We start from the raw sequence: 20,967 nt of genomic DNA, 5'->3' as shown, positions 1-20,967 counted from the left end.
AGAACTTGTTCGTTTGAAGCAGAGAATCACTATGTAGTCTTGGCTGACCTAAAGCTTGATATGTAGACCAGGCTGGCCTTGATCTCACAGAGATCTGCCTGCCTCTGCTTCCTAAGTCTGGCAGAAGTAATTTCAGGCAGAGGAAGGAGCACTGATTATTCTAGCTCTGGGAAGACAGTTGTTCATGCTTTTTAATGTGTACTCAAGAGCTACAGGTCAAGAGTTTGCTGGGCCAGTTCACCACAGCCTAAGCTGGTGGCTTCCCTGATGCCCAAGTAACATACAGTGTCCTTCTCTGTGAAGGACCCCCAACTTTTCCCCACAACGACCAAGGGGCATTTCGAAATTGGTAGACTCCATTGGTAGAGAACATTGTTGTCAGCTGCTACGAGCTTCAGGTGCAAATGAATCCCATCAACTCGAGTTCTGGAGAGCGAGAGAGAGACTCACTCCAGGAGGATAAAAGAGTAAAGGAGATAAAGATGTTGTTCATTCGTTGGCTCTTTCCTTCTCTGAGGAGATAGAGCAGCTGTTCTGTGGATACCGAATGCAATGGTAGCATTCCTTAGCAAGACGATGAGCTGAAGTGTGGAAGTGGCCATCCATGCAGAGCTGCGATTCACGGGTGAGTTCATTCATTGTGTCTCCACAGGAACCAACCTGTCCAGCCAGAAGCCCAGGCCGTTGAACTCTGGCCATTGAAGTTCGTGCTGTATCATTAGCAGTGTGACCACTGGAGTGGGGTGCAGTGTGCAGGGTCTTTTATTCCTTAAGGAAAGGCAGAACATGACCGCACGACCTGCAGGTTGATTGCCCGTGCTGTAGAGAAAGCTGTTATTTCTGACATCAGATAGACACAGGTTCAAGTTCTGTACATCCTGGTGAAGTCTCCTAGCTTCTCTCTTGTTCAGTTGCCCCACTTCTCTTGTGGCTATTAGGATACAGGAGAAATGGTAGCTATCAAATAAACATGTGGAAAAGACTGCCCTGTGGTGTACGGCACTGCCCCATGAGGAGGATGCCCATTCTTCTGTTACCAGTGCCAGCCCTCTGGTATCTAAGCTCTGTGTACATTGGTTTAAATGACCTAACTCTGCACCCCAGCTTTACCTTAGCCCTTTCCTGTCCCCTAGAAGGCAAGGGCTCTGGGAAGATAGGTCTCCATGCAATCAGGGGAGAAATTGTTCCCCTGGATTGGCACCCATAGATGAGACGCCTTATAAGACAGGGCCACTGAGCAACCTAGGGGGACTTAAATTCTTTTCTTCAGGCCCCTGTTCCTCCCCCTCCCAGGGCTAGTTGTGGCTGACCCGATACTTCATTTAGTGGTTGCAATAAGCACATGTGTTTTGTTTAAATAGTCAGTGAGGCCCGGGCCCTTCCCTCACCCACTCCCAGGTTTGAGGGAATATCTATCTGCCTCTTGACCAGGTTGGGGAGGGTGAATGAAATCTTGAAGATGTGACTATGAGAGCCCTCTTGAGAGCGCACCAAGCTGGACCCAGCCTGACCCAGAACCCATGTCCACTTCCCAGGTGCAGTGTACCTAAGATCCTCCATTGGACTGAAGGAGGCTATGGTCCAGCAAAGCTCTGTGGGCAAGATTGACTTCCTGAACATTGACCTGGTCTCTGAGGTGAACAAGCGTAGAACAGCCATGGCCACAAGGTACCTGAAGGTTCTTTAGCTTGCTTGTGAGGTAGGTGGGAGAAGAGCAGAGCCTCGGCAAGTTTGGCAGAAGCTGTGGGAAGCAGGGATCCTGTGAATTGACTCACCCACTGCCCTCTTAGCTGCACCTGAGAGACGAAGCTGACACTTTTCCACCCACTGGGCGGGACAGAACTTCTTCATAGCCCCATCAAGAGGTGATGGTACTCTGTGTTTAGCCCTCCTGTGGGTGGTGGAGTGGGCTTCAAATCATTGGAGGCAGGGGATTTATTTATTTTACTTTAAGTGTTGTTTTGCATCCATATGTGCATGCATGCGCCTGCTTGTCTGTCAGTTGGTCAGTCTGTCTGTCTCTACCTAGGATTCTGGGGCTTGAACTCAGGTCATCAGGTCTTTGTAGTCATCCCTATGTCCCACTAAGGCACCTTATCTTTGATAACATGATAGAAGTGTTTCAGCCCTAAGAGTCTTCATCTGCCAAGGAGCATTCTTCTGATGGTAGGTTTGGCACATAAAATACAGAAACCTCAGTTGAATTTGAGTTCTAAGTAAGTTCAAATGCATCTGCATGATATACTACAAATTGGCCATTTATCTGAACTTCACATCTAACTAGGCACCCTGTTTTGGTCTGTTTGGTTTTTGTTTTCGGATACAGGGTCCCTGACGGTCCTGGGACTCACTATGTAGACCAGGCTGGCCTCAAACTCACAGAGCTACTCCTTCGTCTACCTCCTGTGTGCTGGGATTAAAGCTGTGTGCTACCACACCCAGCTCTCCCTGCATTTACATTCACCTCATTTGCTATGCCCAGGACGTCAGCTTTGGGGATGGCATCTCTGTGGAGAATGGTGGGGCTCTACTGAAATTGCCACCCAACTAGGCACGGTAGGCCCCACTGTGTTGAGGTTCGGTCAGGTCTCTTTACAAAAGGAGCAAATTTTATCATGTAAATTTGTTTGATAGGTTTGTAAGGAGATGTGATCTAAAAAGAAAACGTCTCCAAGAGACCTCAGGTTGAAAGAATTACGATACAGGAAAAAGCAGCAGAGTTGACATTTTGCTGGCATTTCCAGTGCTGGCTCTGACAGTTAGAAACCTGGACACCCTATTCTTCCTAAATCTTACAAGATAACTGACCAAAGGAACAGACGTTATCATGTTAGAAGATGGCCTTCCAAGCAGTATTATTCTCTGTGCACCCGTGTGCTTAGAAGTAAAGTATTTGTGAATTGATAAGTCTGTGTGCTTTCTGAGTGTGCACACATGTGGGTGTTGGGGGCCTTGGCTGATAGATGCACAGGCAATTGACACCGATGGTTTAGACCACAAGGAAGGTATGGTTTACAGAAGGCTGCGGTTATTGTGCCCTGATGTCCACCTGAAAGGAGAAGAGCTAAATTCCGAGGCCTTGCCCTCATTACCAGCTCTGTGCACGCTCGCTCTCACTACTAACCAGCCTCTCTCAGCTGGCGTCCTCTCAGCAGCACGGGGAAGTTGTTTTAAGTGGGATCAGGTGCCCCAGGCCTTCTAGCTTGGCTTCTTCAGCAGAAAGAATAAAGATATTATTGTGGGGCGAAGTGTAGAATCTGCATGGAACCAGTGAGTAGTCTCTAGTTCGTAGCTACCTCTCATACCCTGGATGTAGTTAGTGATCAGGACACAACAGAATTCCAATCTGTGATAGCTTAATATGCCAAAGCCCTGCCCTTGCAGGCTGGGTTAGCCCAGACCCCAGAAAGGTGGGAAAGCTCTAGAACTGCTCAGTAGAGGAGGAGAAAGCCTAGCAGGTTGGAAGTGTGGAAAGTCAGGCAGAAGGGAGGTGAACTTGAAATGAACCTGGGGAGGATGGGCCCTGAGGACTAAGGAAGCTGAGGGGGGAGATTCAGTAAGAGTAGCCTGGCAGGGGTAGAGAAAAGTAAGCAAAAAGATAGTTTGCTTTATCATCAGAGACTCTTCGGAGGAAGAGGAGAGTGAATTGTTCTCCATTGATTCTTGGGGACCAACAGGGACTAGTGAGCTCGTTCCAAGGAGGGCAGGCTCCTAACTAATTATTTCATTTTTGCAAGTAGATAACTATGAAGGTGTGAACAAAGGATGTTCTGTAAAATTGTAAAATATAAAGTCCGTCTCTTTGGTATTGGAACCCGGGATCTGCTCTCTCCTCCTTTATTCCTACTCTCCCTCCCCTCCTCCCTCTTTTCCTCCCTTCTCCGTCTCTCCCTCCCTTCTTTCTTTTCTTTCTCCCCCTCTCTTCCTTGCTCCCTCCCTCCCTCCTTTAAAAACAACCATTGGCATTTCTGTATACTCATTATACTCATCACTATACTCCTGTGGAAGTCAGAAGTCAACTTTCAGGTGACAGTTCTGTCAAGGATTGAACTCAGATAATCAGACTTAGTGGCAAACACCTTTACCTGCTGAGCCATCTCACCAGGCCCTATCCTGCCTTTACTTGAATAGCACTGAATGTATTCTTCCTCCTAGAGATAAAACAATCACCAAGAAAAGTGGCGAAGGTGGGAAAATGCTCCCCAGCATGGGTGTGGACCAGGACTCTCCGGGGAAAGCCTACCTCATGGTGCCTCCTCCTCCCCCTCCTTCTCCAGCTGATGCTGCAGACATAAGCAAGTACAAATTAAATTGTTTAATGTGCCTAGATATAGATGCCAACATGGGAACTCATTTGGGGTCTCTGGGTGGGCTTTTGAAGACTGTTCTAGAAGTCTTGGGCTTCCCTCTCTGTGTACTCTAGAGCCACCACTGAATGATGTGTGTTAGTTAACTTTCCTCACTGCTGACAGAGTTTCTGATAGAAGAACTTAAGGAACCACAGGAGGATTTATTTGGGTTTATGCTTTGAGGTGACATGGTTTAGCATGGCATGATAGGTGTGCCAACAGGTAGCTGGCTTCACAGTGCAGAAGGGTGGGATGGCTGCTTGTTCATCTCTCAGCAGACTAGACAAAACAGGCAGGGCAGGAAGCAGGGTCAATCTAAACCTCAGGGCCTGTCTCCCAGGGATACCTCCTCCAGTAAAGTTCTATCTCCAGAAGTCCTTACCTCCCCCCCCACACTAATATCACCATCTGGGGGCGAAGTAGTCAGACACAGGAGCCTGTGGGGACAGTTCACATCCAAACTAGTGCCCCACTGACACACTTCAAGGTAGTGAGTTCTCAAGCCGAGCCCCTGAGATGACTGTGTTTGGCTTTGGCTTTGATTTGGGCTACGTTGTGTAACCACTGACTGGTTGTCAGCCATATTTGAGTCTTTTTAAGATGGTTGGGTCTTGTTAATGATAAAATCTTGACCAGTTGAAAATCTGGGTCTCTATGGCAATAACTTTAAAGGTCTGAGGCCTGGGGCTGGATAAGGGGCTCAGTGGTTAAGAGTACTTGTGGCTCTTCCAGAGGACCTCAGTCCTATTCCCAGAGACCCACAGCTGACTGAAACTCTAGATGCAGAAGACTGGATACCTCTTCTGGCCTCCACAGGTAACCAAATAACACATGCTCTCTGTCTGTCTGTCTGTTTGTCTACATGCATACACATAAATAATTACAAAAATGTTTAAAAAAAGATCTATGGATCAGAGAATCTGAGGTGTTTGAGATTATCAAACCTTATGCCAAGCACTTCCATAGTTGTACAAACTTTTCATACTAAGCTATTTGCATTCCTAGCCCTTGTGATGAGCCTAATTAGGGACTGTGGAATTCAAAAGTTATTGTCCGTATTTCAAGGTTTGCTTGTAGGGGGTTGAGGTGATTTCCACTCTGTAACAGAATGCACTACACTTGAAGAAAGGCAACTGTCTGGGGCGTAGCTGTACACTTCTTGGATGTCGCACCCAGGCTCCTCAGGTGACCCCACAGGGTCTCTAATGTCTTAGAGGGCCTCTCTGAGTGCTTTGAAGGCACCAGAAACGTCCTGACTCACGCTGGAGAGGGTGTTTACCATCCTTTAGTTCATCTCCATCTTCAAAAAATTCTTTTTGCATGAGTATTTGGCTCCTCCTACCCACAGTCAGCAAGGCTGTCCTGTGAACTTTGGCCCCAGTGTTGGGCAGGGAGGGAGCGAGCATACAGTGAAACCTGTCATTGCCATCGGAGTGCTTGACATAAGCCATCTCCTCCTTGGTCTAATGAGGAGACAGACCCTCAGTATCCCATGATATAGCCACTCGTTATATGTGTGATATGTGTGAATATGAGATTATTTGAATAAAACAAACCCGTTGCACAGGCCACATTTCAATTGTTCAGTAGCTACCTGTGGCCAGTGGATCTTGAAGATAGAGAATGTGGCCATTATAGACATTTTTAGCACACACTGAAGAGGTGAGGTTGAAGAGTCCAAGGTCACACTGCCAGCAGAGGTTAGGATCAAGGAGGGGGAGAGGGTTAGAAACACCCACTCCTGTGTTGGTTTCATTTCTGATTTGATTTCTAAGCATATTCCAGGATATTCTTTTGTCCGTTGAATGTTACTGAGGATGTGCTATGTGACTCAAGCAATGTCCCAGTGTTACGTTACTATGTAGTAGGATCGGTCTTTATCCCAATGGAGTTTGCGTTTTAATGGGAAAAGACTGACCACCTAAAAACATAGGTTCTGTCACAAACCAGGGGGATTAAAATAGAATAGAAAATTTATAATAAGAAATAAGATAATAAGGGAGAAAAAGGAGATTGTACGTGCTGAGGAAACTGTAGACTGGTTGTGGTTTTTAGCAGAGTTGTATGGGCATGCCTTTTTAAGAAGGTGACATTTGAGTAAAGATTAAAACCCAGTGATGGAGGTGAGTGTGGATGCTGAAGGAGGAGTGAACAGCCGCTGTGGAGATTAAAGACGAAGACATCCATGGCATATTTGAAGGACAACAAGGAAGGCAGTTGGGGTTGGCGGGACTCAAGTGAGTCAAGACATTAGTAAAAGATAAGTGAAGGTGAAGGTGGATCCCAGAGAGCTCTACGGTTGCTGTAAAATTATAAAAAAAATGACACTCATCCTGGTTCCTGCGAGTTCCCTCTCCAGAGGATCCGCACGCTCTAGCTGTTTCTCTGTTACTATTTTCACACACCATCCCCTTGCAGTTGTCAGGCATGGGCCTGAGACTCACATGGCGTTCTGCAGACCATGCTAGCATGGCCCCACACCAGGCTAGCCCCAAGCATTCTATAGACTAGCATGGCTTCCTGTCACAAACTCTGTTCACACTCCCAGTACCCAGTGAAATCATGACTCAGCAAACTGGAACCCAACAACCAGATTTACGTGTTAAATGCTCAATGTACAATATATCCACACAATTAACTTATGACCAATTGATAAGGTATAATTGCCCACCTAGACACACAAAGCCCTATACATATCCATCCCTTAAGAATACTCATAACAACCTGTAAAGGTGCAGAGAGGAATCTTAACGTCCAGCTCCATGTTTTCCCAGCGGCTTCTCCCACCTCACTCCAGTCTCCTCCTCTAACACTTTTCTCCTGCCCATCCTTCCTTCTCGTTCAATGACCGGCCTCGTTCTATCTTGTACCTGCCTTCACCTGTATGACATCCTACATTCTACAAGGACTCTGACTGTAACTACCAAACAGGATAAGAATTAAAAGAGTGTTCAGAAACTGGGGACCATCTGGCTTCACCCTCTTCTTCCCCAAAGCTAGGGGGTAGCTGGTAGAAGGAGCCTGGGCAGGGAAGGGCTGGTCTGACTGGGTTTCCTCTGGACTGTGTGGTGTTCTTTCTCTCATCCCTAAAGAGACTTCCTGTGAGTCTTCTACAGATTTGATCAGATAAAATAGTCAGTGCATTCTGACTTCTGGCTTTGGGGTCTGAGAAAGGGTTTAGATTGAAGCCCAGTTGCTGTGAGCTGAATTGTATTCCTCCAAGTCCTGTGTTAAAGTCTTTTGTTGTTTGTTTCATTTTCTTCAAGACAGGGTTTCTCTGTGTAGCCCTGGCTGTCCTGGAACTCACTGTAGACCAGGCTGGCCTCCAATTCAGATCTGCCTGCCTCTGCCCCCTAAAAGTTGGGATTAAAGGCGGGAGCCGTTACTACCTGACTCACGTTTTAATACAAACTAAAAAGTACTGAATTTGAAATGCTCCAAAATCCAAAAGTTTGAGGGCATTTACATAATGCCTAAAGTAGGAACTTCTTCACCTATCCTTATGAGATGGGCCAATCAAAGTGAAGTCATACTGAAATATGTGAAATTATATTCTGACTGTGAATGTGGTGTACATAGACCACCTTACGCAGGTACCTGAAATCGTTGGGTTTGGTGTTCATTGGGCGCCTGGGAGAAACAGTTCATCCCCAGCAGAGACAGCAGCAAAAGAACCAAGGGAATGAATACTCCTTTGCTCCAGGACCACTCCTGAAATGCCCCGAGAGTCATGGAGATGTAAAAGCCTTTCTTACCTTTTCCATCTTTCAAATGCTGTACCTGAGAGATCCGGACACTAGGCTGTGGAGGTTGGCAGATGTGGAACCAGAAATGAAGATGTGAGTGTTAGTAACAGACACTGGGTATCTACCTGGATTCTCCCTGAGGTGAGAGCAGGTCCAACCCGGATGTGGGTGAGATGGAAAGCCTTGATCGACACCCAGTGGGAGAAAGTCCAAGCTGAACTGGCAAGATAAAATATGCTACCACTACACAGCATGGAGAAGGAAGTTAACCTCAGTTCCTAAAAAGCTCTGGGGTGATAGCACGGTCTGCAGTGTCTGCTTTGCAAGTGTGAAGACTGAGTTTGACACCCAGGAGCCATGGGGAATTTAAGAAGCTGAGTATAGTGGTGTGTACCGGTGTTCCCGGCACTGAGGGAGAAGATGGGAGCTCTGCAAGTGCCAGGCTAGTAAGGAAGCCGGTCTCCAAGAGACATGGTGGCTGAAGAACGATGTCTCAGGTTGTCCTCTGAGTTCCACACCTACACGGACACATACACATACACACGAGATGCATACACACAGGAAGCAAAGAGTTGTTTTCTGTGTGGACAGCTTTAGTTTTGGGAAAGAGTTCTTCCTATGTGATGATGGTTGGCACAAAACCATTTAATGACACCTATATGCACACTCAAAATGACCCATGTGACGGCTCGGCTGGTAAAAGCTCCTACCACTAAGGCTGACAGTTTAAGTTCAATCCCAGGTCCCACATTTTAGGTGGCGGAAACTGATTCCCTTACATTGTCCTCTGGCCACACACTCTATAGCACGTCTAGTCCTTTTTAAATGGTCACAGTGGTGGTTTTTCATTATGTGTGTGTTATCGCCAGTTTTCCAATTGCAAAAAGAAGTTCTATAAAGTCTGCTTATGTGAGAGATGTGGCTTAAAAATATAGTACCTGGGCCAGACGTGACAGTGCACATCTTTACATGCCAGCACCCTGAGGCAGGCCAGCTTGTTCTGTAGAGTGAGTTCCAGGACAGCCAGGGATTTGTAGGAGACCCCCAAAAAAGGGTATCTGTAACAACAGATAAACCTAAAATGAATCTAGAAAAATGGGTAGGCTGAGGGAAAGATGTCAAGATTGCTCAGAAAGAGGGAAGAACACAATTAGATGGAGGCGGGAAGCCGTGCAGCCCAGTGTTGACCTATTGCCATCATGGGCAAAGCAGGAAAAGATGGGTACAAGCCCCTTGGGCAGACAGACACCCCCACATCTGTGCACACACGCCCATAAAATCTTGCAGTCATACTAATCAACCCAGAGGCAAGGCACACTCTGGAATCTGTGCTTTTGAGCAAAAATTTCCACAGATCTCAAGGACAGTAACGTCGTGTAAGATAACTTTATTTCACAGGGCAAAGGGTTTAATGTACATGCTATATCTGTAGCCTTAGAAACTGGAGTAAATACTGCAGGAGCAGTTCTAACCACAGGAGTGGTGGTCACCCCCTCCCCGTTATCTCCCTCCTCTTGGTAGAACTGTTGCTGCCTCTCAAGGTTTGTAGTAACCATACAGCTTGCAAAAGCAATGGTTTCATGAGGAAACAACACTTCTAGTTTTTCTCTGGACTGCTACACTATATGATTTTTAAAAGATGAACACCCCTTTGAAAGCTGACAGAAGAGAGCAGAATATATGCAACTGTACAAGCCCCGAGGTATTGACCTGGACAAACAAAATCTTGAGAAGCAGAAGCCCCCAGCATCTGGCTGCCTCCTCTTGCAGCTGCTTCACCTGGGAGCCTGGAACTTCCCCCTTTTTCTGCCTTCTCTGGTAGGGATAGAGGCTCCTCACATCTCTGAGAGCTTGATATCATAGGTGACCATGTTGAAGTTGTCCCAGGCAAAGAGTTTCCTCTCCAGGGGGTTGTAGTCGACCATGCTGCTGTATTTGTAGCGATTCTTGAATGGGATGGTCAGGGTCTTGCTGATCCCAGTGTTAGTGTCATAGGCAAAGTTGATGGTTGCATGGACTGAAGAGTAGCTGCTCACCGTGTACAAGATGCCACAGATAACAAAGGCATTAGCCACAGACTGCTTACGGATGTTGGTCTCCCAGGTACTCTCAAGTTCCAGGTTCTCTGGGTTCAATTTGGAGAGGACTATGGCTCCTCTGGTTTCCTCTGTGCTATAGATGACCCAGAGGCCGCTCTCATCCACAGCTAAGTCGATGTCTGTGTAGCCACCCCATGCGTATGGGAACTGTCCATGGTAGCCAGCTCCAGGAATTTCCTTCTCTGCCTTCACTGTTTCTGTGTTCAGTTCATACCTGAGCACAGTTCTGGACTCAGCACCCTGGAAATACAGGCTCCCTGCATACACCACAGCACCTGTGCTTTCCAGTGCCTGGGGGAGCACATGGACCTTTGAAGGATAGCCCTGCTCGAACTGGCTTATCTGACTGTACTCAAACACCTGGCGGATGCCTGTGCCAACCGTGTCAATCCTCCAAGTGGTCTCCTGGGTGTAGGGGTGAGTGGGCTTGGGGTCTCTCATCCATACTCCATACTTTCCAGTGATTGTCTCAGCTGTCCTCAGGGTGACTGGCTCTCCTACCCACATTAGCACTCCACATCCTGATGAATTAAAAAAAAAAGTTGCCATGTATTTAATATCTATAAGTCTCCCAAATACAGACAGCAGGATGGTAGGAGTGAAGCAGAGAAGGTGGAGACAGTGGATAGACATCTGAACCCTGCTACCCACTGACCATGTAACCAGTGAGGTACTTAGCTCTGGGAGCCTTGACTTTCTCATTTGTTTTTGTTTTGTTTTGTGTTCATTGGTGTTTTGCCTGAACATATGTCTGTGTGAGGGTGTTGGAACCTCTGGAATTGGAATTACAGACAGTTGTGAGCTGCCATGTGGGTGTTGGGAATTATACCTGGGTCCTCTGGAAGAATAGCCAATGCTTTCAACCCCTGAGCCATCTCCTGGCTTTCTCATTTATATAGGGGGATAAAGGTTTGGGGTAATGAGGTTGTCAATGTAGAGGTGATTAGACATGCCCAAGTGCTTTCTCTATAGCACAGCAAACATGAGTCTGTGGGGCGAGTGAATCTCTCACCCGGGAGATAGAAGGCTGTGTAGAGCTTTGACTCTGTCCAAACTCTCTCCGTAAGCATAGCAGAGAGAGACAGAGGGTATTGATTCCTTTGTACTTCATGGCTTTAAAATTGGGTTTATTTTATTTAAAAAGAGAAATCCGCTCATTGTAAGCATAATCTATATAGCAAAGTTTTTCCATTTTTACTTGATGGGCCACATACTTGATGCATCCATTTAAATGTCATAAATACTATGGTTTTTTAGTGAAATGAATAATAGATAGTTGAGAATTTCAGATTAGTGGAGTTAAGATCAATTTCTCTTCATTCACGGGTGCCTTTGATTTCCTCACAAAAGACAACAGTGATGCTTATCTCTCAGGGAGTCCTACTGTAAATGCTTCAGGACCCCCCTCCATACTCTTCAGTGTCAGCAGGGATTGCTAATAACACAGTCAATGTTATTTTCTGGAAACAGCAACTGTATTCCATGAAACATTTTTTTGAGGGACAAATTCACTTTTCCTTGATAGACAAAGATCAGAAAAATCCCTTTCATAACAGACATGCTGAGATGATCTATAGTATATACCTAGCCCTCCAAGGTTGGCTCCCTGTACATGTGTCTAGAAAAGGCAGCAGGGAGGTTTCAGCTTCCCTCTCCCCAGCTCTGCCTCTTGGGAGTCACCTATCTTCTCTTCTAGGTTAACCGTTGTTCTATCCAAACTGAACACATAACAAGGTGTGTGTGTGTGTGTGTGTGTGTGTGTGTGTGTGTGTGTGTGTGTGTGTGTGTGTGTGAGAGAGAGAGAGAGAGAGAGAGAGAGAGAGTGAGAGAGAGAGAGAGAGAGAGAGAGAGAGAGAGAGAGAGAGCACGAGCGAGAGTGCTCAGGTAAGCAGGTAAGCTCAAAAGGGAGAAATCTAACTTCATACCTTTGTCTCCCTCTTTGCTCCTGGGATGACCAGATTGATTCTTCAAGATTTGGGAAGCAGGAACCTCTGTTAGTTCTGACTTCAGTTCCTGGAAAGCCAACGTGTCCAAATTCCACTGAGAGACTGTATTCGAAGAAAGAAATCAATGATACTTGGAGAAGAAAGGGCACAAGAATGGACTCTGTGGAGGGTGATGTTTGATATGTTCCCAAAGACTTGATATCTGAAATTTGCTTTGGGAACCTGGAAAGGGAAGGTGTAGCATGACTGAATCACATTGGTAGCTCATCGGAACTGGGGTGATGGCTTCACTAGGGGTTATTCTTTCTCTTGGGAAATTTGCATAATTAAAAACCTTACAAATAATACATTGCACAGCTCTCTGTTTAACACTGGGTTGAATATTCAGTACAAAGTAAAAGTACAATTAGAGTTTTATGTTATATAAATTCCACTAGGAAAATTGTTAGTAAAGTATGGCTTCAAGGAATAGAACTTGGTTATTAGCATACATATACAAAGGTGATTTAAGTGAAATCACCAAATATCAGGGGAGAGAAAGCCCCAAGGAAACATCTCACATCACCGAATGAAGCTTTACGATTGGGAATGGGTTGTTGGTAAAAGGGGTCCCATATAAACCTCCAAACAACTCAGGCTGTTGTGAAGGTTATCCTATTGCTAAAAGCATTGCCTATATGTTGTGTTTAGCTTTTGCTACCTGCCTTTGCCCCAGGATCTGGCCACACTGCCAGCCCCCACTCAGCTTCCCTAGAATCTATGGCGACACACACAGTGGTTCATTTTCAACTTGCCTTCTTGGCCCAACTTCTGGGCACTGCTATCTCCTGCCTGAAAAGTGTGTACTTGCTGATAATCTTATCTCTGCTCCTTCTTCCTGCCCTCCTCCCACCTCCCCTAACTTTAGTTACTCAGTTAAATTTCATCCCTGTTAAATATCCCTGACCACCCACCTGCAGGAGCAGCCTGTGTAGCCACTCCATTTTGAGATCTCACATGGCTGGTCAACTTTTCTTCATCAGATGCTAAACTCTCCTCCTCTCCCCTTGTTTCTGTCTACTTTTCCTCCACAAACTTGGAAGTCCTTCCTATTCCTTCTGCCTAGCCTTTGGCCCATGGCTTTCCTTATTAACAGCTCAAGAACCAACTGGGGAACATGACCTTAGCATCAGAACTGTCCTACACCTATACAACTTATTGAACATGGAGAAGGTAAACTGGTGCCTACTTAAAGCCCTACTGGCTAGTGTTCTTGGTACCAGAAGGTACTCAGGCACTCTACCAAAGGAGAACCATAAACACCAACCCAGCTACAAACCCTTTGATTTACAATGATGTCCTACCTGTAAGATCTACCAGCCAATGGTAGCACAAAGCTTGTGGAAATAACCAACTAATATTTGATTTACAACCTGCTCCATGAGATAGAACCCATACCTGACTCCACTTGAGTGACCAAGAACCTGAGGCCAGATAGCCCAGGGACCCAGGGAAAAACTAAGCACTACTATTCTACAAAAGGAAAAGAGCAGTAAAATGACTCCTAAAGACAGTCTGCTATACTCATAGATCAGGGCCACTCAGCCATCATCAGAGAAGCTTCCTCCTGCAGCAGATGTAAACAATTACAGCGACCCACAGCCAGACAATATGCAGAGAGTGAGAGGCCTTGTAACACTCAGCCCTAAAGGGGGTGTCGCCATCAAACCCCTTCCTTCAGGGCTCAGGAACCCTGTAGAAGAAGAGGCAGAAAAAGTATAAGAGCCAGAGAGGATGGAGGACGCCAAGAAAACAAGGTCCATTAAGTCAAGAAGAATGACTCATATATGAAGTCACAGAGTTCCGTATATACATGAAGCAGCATGCACAGGGCCTGCACGGGTCTGCACCAGATGGAGTCCTAGAGCTGAGAAGTGGACCTTGCCCCAACTCTAATGCAGAATCTCCCATTGAAAAACCATTTGCAACTAAATAATTTTCTCCAGGGGACTGTCACTGGGGAAACAAATTACTCTTAAGTATAGGCCACATGCCCAGCAGTAGAGACACAGCCAACAGAGAATGAGCTCAATGGTGTCTTGAGTTTCCTTGTCTGGAAATATGGCAGCAGGGCTTTTTCCCCTGCATATATTTTGCATATATTTTATGCCTTCCAATTGTGTGGTGTTTTGGGATTCCTGATATGTGTTTCTGTATCTGTATCTATCTCTTGTGCCTTCTCTTGGGCTCTTTCCCTTCTGTGTTTTGTCCTATCCTGATTTAATCTTATTTCACCTTTTTAATTTTATTACTATTCTCTAGATGCCTGTTTGTTCTCTAAAGAGAGAAAGAAAGAGATGGATCTGGATGAGAGGGGAGGCAGGAACAAGGAGGGAAAAATCAGAATATGTTGTATAAAAAAAAATCTGTCAGTAAAAGAAGCTATAATTCCTTCTGGTAAACTTCCCTGGATTAATGGACTGAGTGGCTTCTGCAGCTTCATTGGGCCCAGAGAGTGGCTAGAGGCTTCAGGAGAGCCAGTGCACTCTTGTAGAATGACCCCCTCCTGGGGCAGAGCTCAGGTTCTAGATGATGGCTCAACATACCACAGAGCACAGTCGCCCATCAGCTCTCCTGTCAGAGAGGCAGATGCACAGGAACATGGGATTGTGTTCCCATCCTGGTCCCAACATGACCCCCACCAAGGTTGGGAACAGGAGACCTCAGCTCTGGCTCTCTTCCTGTCTTCCCTTGCTCTTCACAGGGAACTACACCTCATGCACTTTCCTTGTGGTAAACAAGAGCCAGAGTAACGCAGAAGATCACGGAAAGCCTTCCAGAGACCACTTGACTCATTTCCACTTGGCAGGTGTGGTGGTTGGATTAGGAAACTCCTGGTGGCTTGGCAGTCATCTCAGCCAGGAGCTGCTGGCAGCATTCAGATTCCCAGAGGACAGCCATCTGGCAAAGTCTGCGCAAAGGGGGCCGGCCTAAGCCAGAAGTTGTAGTTTCCTCCGCTTCCACTGAGTCCCAGCTGTGGGACTTTGGACAAATGAGTCAACCTCTCTGAACACTAGCATTCTGAACTGTACAAACATGTCAGCTTGTTTTTGAAGATTAAATAGTACCATGATCAAATAATCCCAAATAAAGAGATGCCCAAACTCTGATTTTTTGGGGACTATTTTAAACCACTATCATTCAATTTTGAATATAGAAGGAAAGCAAATGATTGTGGAAAGTAATGTCTGTATTATGTCAGATATTTGAAGCTTTCATGCCTTTTGCTTATTTTTATCCTTAATGGTATTGAGATTCATTCCTCTATTGTTAAAATTTGTTGAAACACTCTGCCTGCTCTGTCTTTAACCTCATACTGTAGTGGAGGTAGACTATGGACCAGTTAAATTATTAACTAATTTGCATGCAGATGTCACCATAAAGATGTTTGTAAATATTTTCTATTACTGTGAAAAAATAGTATTATTTAAGTGGAAAGAATAGGTCAAAACAATGCCATGGTATTTCCATGTTGACACAAATAATACTTAGGAAAAAGGAAGTTTAGCTGCTAGCCTGGTTGTCAGTTGTCCTGGGTATTAACTCTAGATGCAGTGTGCCACAGAGACTTTATGTTAAGTGTGGCCAAGGTTCTTAAGGACTGCCTGACATTTGCACACAATGGTAGGACTCAACGAGAAGAAAACAGTACAATTGCAGTCCATTGCCTGGATGGCCACTCTGTCAGAAATGGCCCAGGTTGCTTCCTCCTTTCACTGCTACCAGCATGATAGCCCAGCGTCCTGCTGAATACTCTGGTGCTCAAGCCCTTCCTGTCCATCTTTCCCCAGCAGTTGCTATGGCAACCTGACTCTTAGAGGTATCAGCTGCCAGGACCACATATCAGCTTCCTGCCCAAGTCTCTCTGACTGTGCAGGAGTTCTGTGAGGACCAGCCTGGCATCTTATTTCTCACAGATGGACTATCAGATCCAGGACTAAGTGTTTCGTGGAGCTGAGCTTTTGTTTCTCATGTGGCAATCAATTTGATGACACCCCTCCCCCTTCCTATTTTCATTCCTTGAATCACTCTCCTCTGTGTCCCATTTCTTTTCCTGGCCTCAGGGCCCATGCAAACCACTTGCCCACAGGCCCTCACTGATGTCTGGGTCCAACTCCTCAGTCTCAGCGGAAACTGTTGTTGCACTTTATCTTCAGTTTACATTTGTGTAGGCGCACATGCTTAACTCCATATGCAGACACATGAGTGATCTCTGTGGTTCTGAGGAGATTATTTTTCTATGTGACAATTACATGCTAATGTGGTGGTCTGGGTTTGAACTGTGTTGGGGTAGGAAGAAGCCTACCTCCTCAGCCTTGCCTTTATCTACTGAGACTCATACCCCAGACCTTCATACCTCAGTTCTTGCCACTTGAGTTCTAGCCCCTCAGAGTACTACTGATCTCCAAGCCTGGGGCCTGGAAACAGACTTTATTCCAAGTATTTCTTTAGCTCTTTGACTTTTTCTCCCACCACCCCATCCCAACTAAGTTCTCTCTGTGTAGCCCTGGCTGTGCTGGAACCTGCTTTGCAGACCTTAAACTCACTGAGATCCACTCCCCTTGCCTTCTGAGTGCTGGAGTTAAAGACATGCATTGCCACCACCTGGCGCTCTGACATTTTTAAGCTTGAAGACAGCAGGGGTCATGAAAGTCATCATTCTTAGAAAAGGCAGAATTCTGATTCTCATTGTATATTAACGACTGGGTGGCCATGGACTAGCAGGCTCTCTGGCCTCAGTTTTCACAAATGAGCCCATGGCTAAATGCTTTCAAGGTTCCTCTCCAGTTATCTGTTCATGTCCAGATACAATCCCTGGTCTGATAATTCTCCACTATAGAAAAAGACTTCCACATTTGAAATTTATTATAATGGGCTGTTGACCTATGTCAAAAGTAGAGTAGCTGCAAAGGAGAATGGAAATAAATTTAGAGAATACATCCAATAAATTTCTAAGGCCAAGCATGCCCTTTTAGTCAAAAGACCATAGACAGTCAAGGCATAAAGCACTGCCTTGATTTTTACGTGCACACATACATTCCACATATAGACAATTACATAGGATTTTTTTGTTGAAAGTGTACCTTCAAGCCTGAAATTTGCATATAACTTTTAGTGATGGTATTTCCCTGTCTGTCCTCTCAGAACCCAGTTGAAATCTTAGCCACCACTGGGCAGCTGGGTAGTCCTTGGTACCCTTAGCCACTTGGGACCTCAACCTTCCTCTGTCGTCCAATTCAGAATTGGATTTCTTCCAGCCTAAATATAAATATTTAATTAGGTAATCATTAGCGGGAGGAAGAGAGAGTGCGATAGAAGACACGCACTGTAAAAGCAGAAGCAGGCACCAGCAGGGAAGGTAGACGTCAGGAGGGGCACAGGGAGGTAGAAGAGTACAGTATCATGTCTTAACATCAGGTAAGTCTGTGATTCTGTATTCTAACTTCAGTTTCAGTAACAGGAAACATCACTCCTATGTTATAGTTCTTTATACAGTTGTTCAGTTGTAGTCACAAAAGTGATTACAGAGTAAATTCTTTGTCACGTTACGGATAAGAAAACAGGCGGAGAAGGAAATAGCTTGCCTCCTGCCGAGTTCAGCATCAACTCTGTGTCTGAAGCCTTTACAGTCCTCCAGATCTTACCTTTTAAAAAGATCTCTTTTAGAAAATAATTTATTCCATCACACCATTTTGCAGGTTTTTCAAGCCCAAGGAGGTGGTAGGACACTTGAGATCATGCTCCCCGTGGTACATGGTTTACTGGAATCCAGTTACTGCAGGTTTAGTGTGGCCTCTCCTCCTTTCACAGACAGTAAACTGTATAGATTTGTCCTGACAGTTCGTTCGGTTCTAGGCACTTAAACACATGTCCCTCATACATACACCATTACCTGAGAAAGGCAATGCTAATCTAACAACCTCTAATAGGTGCCTTTCTCCCCAACCATCCCAGCATCCCTTCCGCAACTGTCACCTGACCATGGACCCTGTGACATGGGGAGCTGATGGAGGGTGCCCACGTGTTTGGTTACCAGGTTTCTTAGGCTCCTTTGTTTAAAATCAACCCTTCCTCTTAATGTGGTGCTTGTCACTAACACTTTTAAGTAGCCAAGACTAATTATCCCACATCTGAATGTGTTTGTTCATGAAACAAGTGACTACTTGGGAACAAAACACTCATAAGAAGTGGCACAAATACTGTTTTCTAACCATCAAAAACAATGTGCACATCTCTCATGCACTGAATACCCATCTCCAGCAGGAACCAGGACACACACAGGCCGTTTGTGATAAGGGCCACTCGTTGCAGAGCTCTCTGGTGACCTGAAAGCAGACAGTCTTTGATTCAGCAACAAAAGACAAAATTTCCAAAGCCACACACCAAGGGACCCGAGAGAGAAATTGTCTCCTCATTCTTTACCAAGGTAGGAGATTCAAAAATAGAACACCGCCAGGCATAGTGGTGCACACCTTTAATCCTGGCACTTGAGAGGCAGAGGCAGGCAGACCTTTGAGTTCAAGGCCAGTTAAGTCTGTAGAGGGTTTCAAGACAGTCAGGACAACACAGAGAAACCCTGTCTTGAAAAACCAAATACATTAATAATAACAATAACAACAACAATAGTAGTAGTAATAATAATATACTAGTTTTTGTTGCACAAATCATTTGGCATCTCAAATGGGGGTCATTTTTGCAGGAATTGCAATTCCTAAGCAAAGCTTGAAAATGACCCAAAGGGCACAGCAGGCCATTTTCTATTCACCATGTGCACCTCTCACTTGGCCCCGTGTTTCTCATTTGGCTGTGGGCTGTGATCATTTTGTCATGACTGAGGACAAGAGTTCAGATCCACTGGCCTAAACAACGAGTCAACTTGCAGGAAACATGAAAAAGTGTTTGCTTCGCTTTCCTTAATGAAACTACTGCATACTGGACTTTCAGTTTCTGAGAGAAAAGACAAAACAAAAGGAGAAGCCTGGGAGTCCTGTAATAGGTCACCCGCAAACTTGCTACCTTCCGGGTCAGTCAGCCCCTCCACCCCGCATTCTTACCTTCCCTGGAGCCTGGCAACATGTCCTGAGAGGGGTGGTGGGTTGAGGGACACTGGCCTCTCCTCAGCCTTGCTACCTCCTGGCTGCTGCCTTCTAGCCTCCTGGCCAAATCTTTATTCTCTTGTTCCAGCTGCCTCTTCTCTTCCTCCAAAGCTGATTTGTCTCTCAGGAGATTGTTATAGGCTACCTCCAGATCCCTGGTTTGGGTCTCCAGCTGGTCCCGCTCTCTCCTCAGGGCACCCAGCTGGCCTTGTAGCCCCTCCTGGACCTCCTGGGTCCCAGTAACTCCGCCTGAGGTCATCTGGTGGAGGAGACTCTCCAGGGATCTGACCCGGGCCTTGGTGGACTCTAGGTCTGCATGCTGGATGCTGCTATCTCTCTGAAGGTCCTGGATGGCTGACATGGCCTGGTCCTCCCTTGGGCAGCTAGATTCACTGGGGCTGGCCACAGTGAAGGTGTACTGGCATCGACCACTCCGATCGTTGGCCTTTCGGAACTGTGCTGTCCTGGCCCCCATTCCCCATACCAGGCAGGCCAGAAACAGCAGCTGGAGAGCTGGCATCTTGGGACCGCAGCTGCAGCAGTATGCACAGGAGGGCATCGGTATGAAGGCTGGGTGAGGCTTCTTCTAGAAGGCTCTGCTGCAAGGTGTCTGGATGGGTGGCCCTGCTGGCTCAAGCCTGAAATCCAAAGAGGTTTATATATCCTGGGGAGCCAGCCCTGTGTGGAGGGAGGGAGAGGTGATCACATGAAGCTGGGTTGGACCAGCCATGGGGGGATAGGAGGATTGGACTCACACTGCCAGCAAGATTCTTAAAAAAAATAAAGCGCCAGAGGCTATTTTGAATTTATTTTTAGAAGTCCCCCGGCATGTACCCCACATCCCTATAATAACCCCTAAGTTTCTAGCCTGTTTGTACATGTGCCCGTATGCCCACCTCGTCTGACAGGAGTGGCTGGGCTCATTTGAACAGGGATATAAGTCTATTTTGTGTTTCATAGGACCCTGCTCTGGACCAGTCACTGTGTAAGGAACTAGGGAGACAGACATGAGCAGACATGCCCTGTAGCCGAGACAAGGAAGAGCCCGAGGAAGAGGCCAGTGCCCACAGGCTCTAGGCTCCCACAGAAGGGGTGAGAACATGATGCCGCCCTAGGTGTAGAATAATCATGTGTGTGTCCTTAGAAAAACTCCCTGACTACAGCCTCGTGTCTCAGGAAGCTGTGCTGATGCTCTGGGCCAGTTTATGATGAGTGTGTCCCCAAAAGTCTACTGGTGAAATCTGTGCGTCCATCTCTGAAAGAAAGGTCCAAATGCATAAAATGTAAGGAATCAAAAAAGAAAGCCCATTATTAAGACTATGAAAATATTTAAACGCCTGGAATATATGCTATATAAGATACTCGACCTAAGGTCTAATTTTAAAGGACTCTTGAGTACATACAACATTTCATGGAACCTGCATCAGCTGTAACACGGGAATGAAATTACAGGTATTGCTAGCATAACTTTAGGTTTAGGTAGAAGATAACCAGGAGGAGCTGAAATAACCAAGTGAGAAATTGTGAAAAATAGAGATTTAATTTATTTTCCAATTCAAATTCGTGGGCTGTAGCCTAATAACACCGGCTTTGCAAAGAAAGCGAACTCCTCTGAGTGCAACGGAGGGGAATGGTCAGGTCTCAGAGGGAGTTCAAGAACCAGGCAATAGTGTGAGACTTCTCCTAAAAAC

The 20,967-nt window shown here is 46.0% G+C and overlaps 2 protein-coding genes across 2 annotated transcripts; one reads left to right on the top strand and one right to left on the bottom strand.

The window, feature by feature from the left end:
* Positions 1-487: 487 nt before the first annotated feature.
* Positions 488-8,192, top strand: Myocos (myocilin opposite strand). Its single transcript, XM_087581928.1, has 5 exons — positions 488-625; positions 1,536-1,668; positions 4,156-4,295; positions 5,082-5,193; positions 7,943-8,192. The coding sequence occupies exons 2-5, from the start codon at positions 1,577-1,579 to the stop codon at positions 8,190-8,192; spliced, it is 594 nt and encodes a 197-aa protein (XP_087438054.1). The 5' UTR covers positions 488-625; positions 1,536-1,576.
* A 1,270-nt stretch (positions 8,193-9,462) lies between these two features.
* On the bottom strand, positions 9,463-19,910 carry Myoc (myocilin). Its single transcript, NM_030865.2, is given in 3 exon segments — positions 9,463-10,715; positions 12,120-12,242; positions 19,235-19,910. Coding segments are annotated over 3 exon segments (1,509 nt in total). The 5' UTR covers positions 19,836-19,910; the 3' UTR covers positions 9,463-9,930.
* Between the last annotated feature and the right edge of the window lie 1,057 nt (positions 19,911-20,967).

Source organism: Rattus norvegicus, chromosome 13 (assembly GCF_021556685.1).
Source record: "Rattus norvegicus strain SHRSP/BbbUtx chromosome 13, alternate assembly SHRSP_T2T, whole genome shotgun sequence".
Lineage (NCBI taxonomy): Eukaryota > Metazoa > Chordata > Mammalia > Rodentia > Muridae > Rattus > Rattus norvegicus.
Note: the sequence above shows the minus strand (reverse complement) of the source record. Positions and strands in the feature narration are given on the sequence as shown.

Bases quoted from the DNA above. Each gene is read 5' to 3' on its own strand.
- Myocos (XM_087581928.1), top strand. From the start codon at position 1,577: ATGGTCCAGCAAAGCTCTGTGGGCAAGATTGACTTCCTGAACATTGAC. The intron at 1,669-4,155 runs GTACCTGAAGGT...TCTTCCTCCTAG, and splicing joins AGAACAGCCATGGCCACAAG to AGATAAAACAATCACCAAGA. The intron at 5,194-7,942 runs GTCTGTCTGTTT...CACCTTACGCAG, and splicing joins ATAACACATGCTCTCTGTCT to GTACCTGAAATCGTTGGGTT.